This window comes from Cucurbita maxima, unplaced genomic scaffold (assembly GCF_002738345.1).
Source record: "Cucurbita maxima cultivar Rimu unplaced genomic scaffold, Cmax_1.0 Cma_Scf00027, whole genome shotgun sequence".
Lineage (NCBI taxonomy): Eukaryota > Viridiplantae > Streptophyta > Magnoliopsida > Cucurbitales > Cucurbitaceae > Cucurbita > Cucurbita maxima.
The window spans coordinates 2,428,480-2,439,928 of NW_019272043.1; the positions used below are offsets into that span (position 1 = coordinate 2,428,480).

At 36.4% G+C, this 11,449-nt stretch overlaps 1 protein-coding gene across 4 annotated transcripts in view; it reads right to left on the reverse strand.

The window, feature by feature from the left end:
* Nucleotides 1–742: 742 nt before the first annotated feature.
* LOC111499603 (U-box domain-containing protein 4-like) overlaps nucleotides 743–11,449 on the reverse strand; it is an 11,205-nt gene continuing 498 nt past the window's right edge. The window contains exons 2-7 of one of the 4 annotated variants that reach the window (XM_023151201.1): nucleotides 10,869–10,913; nucleotides 10,508–10,605; nucleotides 7,408–7,688; nucleotides 3,365–3,481; nucleotides 1,250–3,241; nucleotides 743–1,099 (exon numbers count right to left, since the gene is read on the reverse strand). In XM_023151201.1, coding sequence (XP_023006969.1) covers nucleotides 1,040–1,099; nucleotides 1,250–3,241; nucleotides 3,365–3,481; nucleotides 7,408–7,683 — 2,445 coding nt within the window. In that variant the 5' untranslated portion in view covers nucleotides 7,684–7,688; nucleotides 10,508–10,605; nucleotides 10,869–10,913 and the 3' untranslated portion in view covers nucleotides 743–1,039. Of the gene's footprint in view, nucleotides 1,100–1,249; nucleotides 3,242–3,364; nucleotides 3,482–7,407; nucleotides 7,689–10,507; nucleotides 10,606–10,868; nucleotides 10,914–11,317; nucleotides 11,363–11,449 lie in introns of those variants that run through there. The other 3 variants (XM_023151202.1, XM_023151200.1, XM_023151203.1) reach the window with 3 other exon arrangements.

Genomic DNA, 11,449 nt, shown 5'->3' on the forward strand with positions numbered 1-11,449 from the left:
AAAAAAAAAAAAAAAAAAAAAAAAAAAAAAAAAAACCAACTCTGGGTTCAACCTTGGTAGGAGATCGAGGCCGAGGCCATCACTTCATACCAGGAAGAACGTGTCTTGCATGTCCGTGACTCAAGATACCCTCGTTGGTAAAATAAACTCCTATTTTGAAGACTAGAATTGTCAATAATGAGTTTGATAGCAATTTTAAGAATAATCTAATAACCACTTTGGAATTATAATATTTTTTTCAGGAAAGTGACACGGATCACAAATCCAGAAGAGAGAATTTTACCTATCAAAAAGACCGAAATCATTCTTATGTGATTAGACGAAAATCATAGAGATAATTCAAGAATCATCTTAGATCTTGAAATTTGTTTCAAGAAAGTTACGAAACCACACGTTCCCGAAAAACTCAATGAAGTCAGTGTAGTAAGCATGGTGTGTAAGTGTAGATCATGTTCTTATTTTCACGCTAAGACCAAATGTATTCTCTTACCCATATTATAGTTCTCATTGGAATTTGTATTCGATAAAACATTTGTCATAAGCAACTCCAATATGAAGTCCTCGAGATGTCAAAAGTCTAATTGTCCCAATCTAAAAACATATCACACAATACACACTACATAAAGCTCACCACCAAAAAATTGTGAACTGATGTTAGAAATGCATCCAACTATCACGTGAGGATCGATTGACGTGAAATATAACCATTTGGAAAAGAGCGAAAAAGAACGAAAACCGCACGAGATTGGACAAAATGCATGTGTATATACATCATATTAACCTTTTTTTTCCCCAGAAAAAGAAGTTCAAGATCAGAGTTACAAATAATAACAAGTTAGGAAGTAGAACAGAATATTTTACAGAATCTAATCCAATCTTAAGTAATAATTTGTTTCTTTTCCTTCCAACTTTTGGGGAACGTACTGTGCAAAAAATCAAGCAACCAGAACAGCTTCACGTTCATTATTTGTACATCAATATCTCAATACATCTGTCTCAAAATCCTTGGATGCCTTTTAAGATTGTAATATGAAAACATTTACCCTCTTCCTGAATTTCCATGTCTCTGGCTTCTGAAATGGCTTAGAAGCGCTTGAGCCTGCGATTACCCGATTACTTGTTCAGTTATTACGTTATAAGTTTCGTCCTACAACTTTTAATACGATCACTGTTCTATATATGTTTTCAAGATCAAACCCAAGTTTTGAAAACTGAAATAAGTAATTTAAAAAACTTATTTTTGTTGTACCTTTTCTTTGGCTCTAGCAGTACCAGATTGGGACAATGCCACTAATGGTGGCACAGCTCCTTCTTGGAGCACCATACTGCAATGCCTACTGCTGGTTGTGCAAAGCTGCAACAATGCTGCTGCTGCATTTTCCTTTCCTCGAGCAGAACCCAACTCCACGACCTCAACGAGAACGGGAATTCCACCTTCCTGACCAATCGCAGACCTTCCCTCGGGAATCGTGGCGAGATTTGCCAACACAGCAACTGCCTTGTCAACCATTCCAGCTGCTGGGTCCATCAACTCCACAAGATGCCTCACGGCTCCAGCTTGAACAATTCTAGCCTTGTTTTCATGGAATATTGATAAGTTAAACAAAGCTGTAGCTGCATCCTTCTTTCCCCTTGGAGTTCCAATACCCAGCAATTCAACCAGAGGTCCTATTGCTCCAGACCTTCCAATTTTCACCTTGTTCTCTTCAATCACTGAGAGGCTAAAAAGTGTTGCTGCTGAGTTCTCCTTTGCCTCCGGACTCCCAGTTTTAAGAACATGAATCAAAGGTTCAATTGCATTTGCCTGAGCAATGGCATTTTTGTTATTATCATTGATGGATAAGTTTAGAAGAGCAGTCACAGCATTCTCCTGGATCTTCGAGTCTGCAGAGAGAAGCAAATTTACCAAATGTTCAATGGCTCCACATTGAGCAATCACTATCCGGTTATCCATATTATGTTTGGCCAGTAGCCGCAATTCAGCCGTAGCACCTCTTAAAGTTTCAAGTGAACTGCTCTTCAATTCCTCGACCACCTTCCGAACTTGTGCTTCGATAGCTGAAATATCTGGCCTTGTCTCGTTAGCAGACAGTGTAGTTATTTTACTGGAAAACCTCTCTGATGGTCGGAGCCACATCATATTACCTCGAGATCTTGAGTCAGCTAATCTGGGTGGAAGCTCTGGTTCTATGTGATTGGGAGTTGAGGAAGCAGCAGCCAATGGCTCTGATTTACTCTCCCCAGCAGCATCACTGCCATAACCTGTCAGATTTGTTGACACGTTTGGAGATTCATTGGCTTCCCCTGAGGTTCCTCGAGAGAGATTAGCATTTGAGACTGCACTCGAGGTGGAAGCCTTCCTATTATGAATATGTGACTGTTCATCCTCACTGGAATTTGGAACATTGGTTCTAGATGGTGACATTGATGGTTTAGCAATCAAATCACCACCATTTTCTTCCAATTTGGCCGATTGATCTTCCGTACTTGTAAGCAATAGCCTACTAACATCAATCCCTCTTTCATCTCCAGCATCATTGGACAAGGAATCCTCAGAGAAAGAGTGGGAGAGCAAGGAAGAACTTCCATCTCGATGGGTTCCACCAAGTACAGACCGGGCTGACTGAGGGGAATGAGAAAAAAGGGGTTCTCGATGGGTATCAGACTCGAAGCTACCGAGCACCGACCTTGAGGGATCAGATAACTTCACATTGTTTGTCTCACACCAGTTTGCAATCAGAGCCTTAACAGTGTAGTTAGGTATAAGATTCGTGTGAACCAACGTCTGTCTAGTCTTTGGACAAACATTGAGCCCCATATCGATCCAATTTTTTATAAAAACCCGTTCATAGGTCTGCCCTGATGCTACAATAACTGGATCTGTCATTAGTTCGAGAGAAAGAGGGCAGCAGAAATCAGTAGGTATCGATACAGGACCCGAACTTTGGGATTGCTTTATCGTAATAAGTCGTTCATGCATACAGGTTACAAGAGCAACCATTTGATCGATGTCCTCAGCTTCTCCGGTTTGTTCAGCTTGTTCGGCACTCTCTTTCAACTTTTCAAGGGCCACAGCCTCAATTAAGATCTCCTGGTTTGATCTCAAGCTCAGGGAATCTGCAAGTTTCACCAAAACATCTGAGCTGGGGGGTGCAATGCCCTCTGCTTGATTCCTTATGGCATCTTTAATAACAGATGATATTTCTTCCCTTCCAATATGCTTAATCTTTTGGACGGAGTGCTGCAATAATGCATCATGCAAATTATTTATCATGAATGCTCAAACATTACTCCCAAAAAAGTAATACAAGAGGAAGTGGAAACATGGAAAAGTCGAAACCGTAAATCTTAAATCAGTCATTACCTCAAGAGATGATGAACTTAATTCCTCCGGAAGATTTTCATTTGAAGACCGAAGAAGCTGGAATATATCCAAGCTAGATTTCCCAATCTTTGTTATTAATGCTTCACTCCGCAGTGCCTGGAATCATACACAGAAAAGGGAGGCAGAGACAGATTAGTAACGAGATGCTCCTAAAAGTTGAACAAAATATTGTAAGCCTCTCAACAAACTAAATCAACACTACAAAAGTTTCCTTTGGTAAGATCTCACGTTGGCTGGAGAGAGGAACAAAACATTTCTAATAATGGTGTGGAAACCTCTCCTTAGTAGACGCGTTTTATAAACATTGAGTGGAAGCTCAGAAGGGAAAGCTCAAAGAGGACAATATCTGCCCCCGTTGGACTTGGACTGTTATAAATGGTATCAGAGACAGGTTTCGGGTGATGTGCTAGCGAGAATGCTGGGCTCCGAAGGGGGTAGATTGTGAGATCCCACATTGATTGGAGAGAGCCCCGTATAGGGGTGGATTGTGAGATCCTACATCAGTTGGAAAGGGGGACGAAACATTCTTTATAAGGGTGTGGAAACCTTTTTCTAGCAGACGAGTTTTAAAAATCTTGAGGGGAAGCCCGAAAGGAAAAGTCCAAAGAGGACAATATCTGCTAGGAGTGAGCTTGGGCCATTACACCTTCCTAAATAGAAAAGTACAGCAAAATAAAAGCACGGTGTGCCAAGAAAGAACATCTAATGACAAATTTGTTACATTTGGGGACGGCAAAGATAATAGACTTTTGAGTTCAAAATAAACAATTCAAAGCATTAGATGGAGCCTGTAACTCGCGTTCCTATATCTGAGCATGATGTCAAACCAAATAATAGTCCAACAAGGTGCAAAACTGAAGAATCATGGCTATGCTAAAAATTGTATTGTCTAAAAACAAAGATTAGCTCAAGTGCACTTGATAATGATATTGCTTTCAATTTTTTACATTAGAAAAAATGGGGTGATTTGCTATTGATGTCTCTGTTTTGTATTTTAGTTTCAAAAATCACTTTCTAAATACTGACCAAATTTCAAACGACAAGTTTATGATAAACGATGGGCCTTTTCACCCATTCACCAGGCAAGTTTGTCTAAATGACACCTTAAAAAAAGCATGTGATCTCCGTGTGATGAGTCAAGCATTCACCCAATTGAACAAAACCAATCCTATCAAGGAAAATCTTTGCTCATCATATCCAAGAGAACCATGCTTAAACGAAAGAATAGTCCTATCAATGAACTCCTTACAAGCAAGGAACTCTTTCCAACAAGTCCCAGCCCATTTCAAAATCTTAATCAGGAGTTCAATCCTAATTGCAAAATACTAATCGATCAAGGATGTATCAGCAGCAAAACTCTCATCTCTGCCAACTACGAGCCCACGAGCTATTTAAGGTTATACATTTTCTACAATGTTTTCTCTCTCCTTTAGTATCTTCTGGATTAGATCGTTAAGTCACTTTTAAAACATCATACTCTCACTATAAGTGTGTCTCTTGTGAAAAATATAGGCACTATGCAGCGGAGTGTCACAACAAGAAGTGTGATGAGGAGGCGAATTACACATTCACGCATGACCAAAAACCTGCACTGTTGTTGGCCGAGAAGATGCCCAACCTATTAGTGCTCAATGAAAAGAATAATAGGTGATCCTCCTCATGAACAGACAAGACTGAGTGGAGACAAACATGTGGTACTTCGACAGCAGTGCAAGTAGCCACATGATTGGAGATTGAGTGAAGTTCAAGGAGCTTGACAAGAATCTCATTGGAAGCGTGAAGTTTGACAACAGATCCATCTTGTTCCAGTGCAAGAACAGTGATCAACATCTACTGAACAGGATATATTGCATCCCGAGTTTGAAAAGTAATATTATTAACCAAATGAAAGAAGAAGGGAGCAAAGTTGAAAGGCAGTGCAAAAACCTAAAGAACTAGTCGGTTTTACTAATAGTTATTTAGTTGCAAACATTGACGATAGAAAAAACACCAAAGGAATAGTGTTTTGTCTCAATGAAAATTTGATCACTTGGCAATCTCAATTTCAGAAGCAACGAACTATGACACTATTTGTGAGGCCGAGTTCATGACACAACTGTGGCATTGTGGCTAAGAGCAATGCTAAGAAATTTCTTGAGCAAGGTGACCAAAACAAATTTGCAACTGCATTGATGAAGAATTTGATATTTCATTGGTGCAGCAAACACATCAACACTTACTTCCACTTTATCCGTGAGTGTGTTAGGAAGCGACAAACCATTGTGGAGTTTCTTTGCACTCAAGAGTAACGTACAAATATTCTCACTAAGGCCCTAGCAAGGGTTAAATTTGTGGAGATGCAAGAGTTGCTTAGAGTAAAGAATCTTGAGTAAAGTCAAGCTTACAGGGAAGATTGTGAGTTCACAAGCTTATGGGGACCAATTATTTAGTAGGTTGTTATGACCACCAAATGGTGGTGTTAGGTTGGACCAATTAGTTACAACTCTTGGTCATTATACCTGTTTAAATTTAGGGAGGTTTTATTGTATTTTTCAATTTTAGAGTATTATTTTTAAGGTCTTAAGTTACAATTAGTTATTGGTCATTATGGTATTGATGGACATGAGAGTTACAACCCTTCCCTTCATCATATGTTACTTGTTTATTTTCAAGGCTATAAATAGTCATTTATGTTGTTGCTTCAGTATGAAGATTTTGGAAATTAAAGTGAAAGTTGCCTATTGTGCTTCTTAAGACATGCATTTCTTGTGTTTAGATTTGCATGCTAGAATCATTCAAATAGTCTTGGTCAAGCTATCTTGAGGAGTGTTTTGAATCACGAGTTTAGAAGCACTTTTTCTTTTACTCTTGATCTTGATCATCATGGAAATTCGTTCCTAAACTTTCCCTTGATTCTTAATTGTTTCGGGGGTTCTTGGATAATTTAGATCTAAATATCTTATTCTTCGATAAGGTTGTTAAATCGAATACCCCAAAGAGTTTCAGATAAGGAATCAACCCAGAGGAAAGTTTTGATAGCAAATGATAAAGAATCACTACAAGGGAAGTAAGATTCGGATTACCTTGTTGATCGAATATCTCAAGGCAAGAACACTTATTTGGATCGAATATCTTAAGGCAAAAACACTTGTTTGAGATTCGAATCACTCCACAAGCAAGATCAATCATATCAAGCTTGAATGATTCTAAACATGCAATCTAAACTCCATAGAATTGCAAAGAAACTTAATCATTGGCTAAATAAAGCACAACACAAATGTTCTTTTTACTACATTTTTCAAGTCCCCTTTACAAATACAACATACATGGCTTTAATATAGCCTTAAAATGAAACCCTTGACCTTCCATTAGGCATTTCAAAAGTTATAACATTCATATTTTAGGACCATAATTAACCACTATGTAAATATAACCTAAGATAAATAAAAAGTCTTAAAATGCATTAATGAAACATCTTAGCTCTATACTATGATCCACCCAAAATTTATAACATGAAGCTCGATTCTTCTTCAATGTCCCATGAATTGAAATATCTTTTGATAATTTTAACAACATTTTCCATCACATCTTCTTTGAAGTTATATTACATGATTGATGTCTTGGTTCATATCAGAAACCCTCTCCTCTAGTTTCGCGATATTTATTTCATTTCTTTCTGCTTCAGTTATTCGTTTCAATATGTTTAGATCGAGGGTCAAAATCAGCAAAAGCTACTACATCCTTGCAATCAAGAAAACCATACAAACAATTGCAATGCTCATAGAAATCAAGATTGCAACAACACAAAAGACCAAAAAGCTCAGCCTCCAAGAAAGAAAAGGCCAAACTACTCCTATTCCAAGTTAAAAGCCGAGAGATTTTGATATAAGACGATTGAGAAAATCTGGGTCCTAAAATTTCCAGATGAGAATTTCTATTCTTAAATTGCTTCCAGTCAGTAGAGTGCACTTAGTTGATGAAAGAGATAAACTTAATATTTGCAAAAATACAGATAAAAATAACAAGGGTAAGGTAGAACTTACCAAGTATACTTTACTCGACAATGGTTGCCAATTTTCAAACAGCACCCTTAGTTCATCAACTGAATGATCAAGTTCTTCAAATGCCTTAATAAGTTCTTCATCAGAAGCTATATCTGAATCAACAACTGCATCCAGTATCGGCTTCAAAAGTTTTAAACCCCCTTCTATTTTATGGTAGTACTTCAGAGTCGGTTGTAAATGTATGTAGTCAGAAGATGAAAGTTGAAAAAATGATGAAATATGTCTAAGAAGCAATTTAAGTAATGAGACCCCCATTGCACCTGCGCCAATATCATACTCAGTCAAGATGAAAAGAAATGAATATAAATATAATGAACAAAGATTAAGTATATTGACAGATGAATAAAAATCATTTCTTGAACTGCTTCAAAAAAGAAAAAATCATTTCTAGAACTTTTCAAGTTGATATTCCTTTAAAAGAGAGCTATACCAAACATTTTTCTTCCTAGGTTACTGTCAAGTTAGTGATAAAGAAAAGACAGAGTTCTACACGAAGACGTGGATCTTAAAACAGCAAGAAAAAGGTACTAACAACGTAGATAGTGCACCACAAGAAGCAAAGCATAGCAAGAGAGTCTGTAGGCAACACATGCATTAATTTCCGTTTACTTACAGGGTTAATAGGATGTACAGAGAAATGGACTACCAAGTTAAGTGGGAGCTTCCATATTACAAGAATTTCATATGGCATTTATTTACATAATGAAGTAAAAATCTTGATGATACAACACAAAGCAATATTATTGAGGTTATTTTAATGGGTAAATTGATTATAATAATAGCAAACCTAGCATAAGCTAAAAAGATTGGTAAATATAGCACAATTTTAAGCCTAGCGTAGATAAAAACGTGTAAAAAGACAATAACTTGGCAACATATCTCAATGCCACACATTTATTGGTGACTAAAATATAAATATGAATAATAACTTCAACAAACATATAGTAAGGTTCTTGGAAACTAACTCGCTCACAAAGTCGGAAGCTAGCATCACCACTTTTCTTATAATTTCTGGGACGTTTGGACTTTTGGTTTTTAAATTTTAGCAGAAAATGCATTCTTATTGAACTATAATTTATTTTTCACATTCAAAATTAAAACAGATTGGGTAATTTTCTAATGTATCAAAACATACAAATGCATCTTTCAAAATGTGTACATATTTGAAAAAGTGTCTGCACAAGATTGTAGATGTGCCCGGTTATATTTGAGACAAGTAATTAAACAAATAATATCAAGAAGAACCCGCATGAGGTCAAGGCACACTACCGTTATATATATTCACTGGATAGGAGAGAGTTGATTTCAGATCATGCAGTTGTTTTGATAGACGCAATTGTTATGGCTCACGAGTTGAGAGACAACTAAGCAAGACTGTCTATGCATGCTAAGTTTGCAAGTCTAAGAAATAGGATCCAATGGATGCAGCATAAGATCATAGGCTAGTCTTTGTAAAGGTCAGAATATCTAAGAGAAGGTCAAAGTTGATGAAGAATCTAAGGCTGCCTGCCTACTGACCCAACCAGAAGAAAAATAATTAGTAATCTTATGCAAGACCAAATACTGAGAGAATGTTGCATTATGGACAACAAGGCCAACTTCCAAATTTCTGTTGGTTCTGAGAGGACAAGTGCATTTGTAGTGGTAGACAAATCATTGTTCTAATCCACTTGTTGAGAAGTTGCACTTTCAAAGAACCCTAACATTCCAAAAACAAATCATACAATATCTTATGACCAGCCAGCCAGGTGAGGTGCAGACCTTAGTCACTGAAAAATTACATAAACGGCTTCCTTGGTTATCTATCTGCCCTGGGAAAATTTTGACAACCCATACTATTGTGAGATCCCACGTCGGTTGTAGAGGGGAACAAAACATTTCTTATAAGGGTGTCGAAACCTCTCCCTAACAGATGCGTTTTAAAAACCTTGAGAGGAAGCCCGAAAGGGAAAGCCCAAAGAGGACAATATTTGCTAGCGGTGGGTTTGGACGGTTACAACTATCTACCTTTAATTGGATTTGATGCTCCCCATGAGAAAATTTAACTAAAATGAAAACAAACCATGGGAAAATTTTAGCTAAATAGGCAGACAAGACCCAAAAGATAACTAGTTAACTCATTTTAACAGAAAATGTTTATAAATAAAAAGCAAATAAAAAATGTTCCAACATTATTAGGGTTTTAAACGATAAGCAGTAAGCAAAAATGAAAAAAATATATATTTACAAAGCCTTATTACTCAATAATTGAAACCAATTTACAGATGAAGAGTGGGCCTAAAAATGAATATTCAAGAATTCAACTAGGTATAAAACTTTGTGTCAAGGGAAACCACGAAGTTCCTCAAGCATCAATAGTTATCAGAACATACAGATATTATCAACTACATCTACCCTATGGCTACTTATGTGAGAAGAAACGAGAAGTTTTGATACGAAATAAGGTGTGTCTCAGTCATGCCACAAAAACTTCATGGTAGATGATAAGATTATACCATACATGTTTGGATTTAGGAAGGTTTCATTGTATTTTTCAATTTAAAGTTTTAAGTTACAATTGGTTAGTGGTCATTATGGTATTGATGGGCATGAGAGTTACAATCTTTCAATTGACCAATTGACCATAGGTTACTTTAAGGTTAATTTACAAAACTATAAATAGTCATTCATGTTGTTGCTTTAGTATGAAGATTTTGGGTATTAAAAATGAAGTTGGCATATTATGCTTCTTAAGCCTGAGTTGTTCTTTTGCATTTCTTGTGTTTAGATGTGCATGATAGAGTCATTCAAATAGTCTTGATCAAGCTATCTTGTGGAGTGATTCGAATCACGAGTTTTCTTTACTCTTGATCTTGATTATCAAGGTAACCCGTCCCAAAACTTTCCTTTCAGTTGATTCTTATTGTTTTTTGGGGTTCTTGGATAATTTAGCTCTAGAGATCTTGTTCTTTAACAAGGTTTTTAAATCAAATCCCAAGAGCTTCATAACAAATTCTTAGATAAATAATTCTACACATCCAATGTGTAACAAATAACTATCCTTCAAGATTACATAGCAAAAAATGGAGGAGGAGAATACCTTGTTCTTAATATGAAGTTACAATTTCAATAAGTAGATCAAACTTCCTTGCATAACTAATCCTCGAGAAGCAATACGAATCACAAGTATACACTGACCTGCCACACAAGAACATATAGATCAAAAACAATAAGAATCCTCGGTCGTAAAACAACAGCTACAGACCAAAGCATGAAAGAGCCATAATGCCAATAAGCTCAAATTAACTATAAACAAATCGTTTTAGAAGTATATATGTGTGCAGTCATTCAAACTGTTGCTTTATTTTTGGATCTATTAAATTGGTAAAACCCTATGCCCTAGGTTTAGAGAAATGAACCAGCTGGAAGATAAAAAATGGCATTTCCAAGTTCACTCATACTAGAACAGTTTCCCCAGTACATAGCCACATTCTAGAGAAAGAAAACTGCACAAGTACCAAAAGTAAATCTCTTAGTTTGGAACCTACTGGAACCAAAACTAATCACTCTGTAAATCCCAAAAAGGAAGAAATCATACAATAAACCACAGGTATGAAAGGGAAATTAGGAATTCTCCGCTGAAAATGGATAAAGATATTGGAGAGACGCGAAGAACTAATTCTAGATGCAGCGGAAGATCCTATGAATGCTGATTCAAAATTGTAATTAGAAACCAAAATCCAAAGAGAAGCAGCACAAAAACGAAATCAGTTGATCATTGCATGAAATTCCGATTACAAAATTCGGAAGAAAGAACAAAGGGTCAAAAACCACAACAAAGAAATCGAAGAGAATCCAAACCAAACCTAAATAGAAGAGAACGAAATGAAGACGACTTTTTGAAACTTACGGATAAAAGCCAGAAATATGCGATGGAATGGCAGCAGAAATACAACACAAAAAAAAAAAAAAAAAAAAAAAAAAAAAAAAAAAAAAAAAAAAAAAAAAAAAAAAAAAAAAAAAAAAAAAAAAAAAAAAAAAA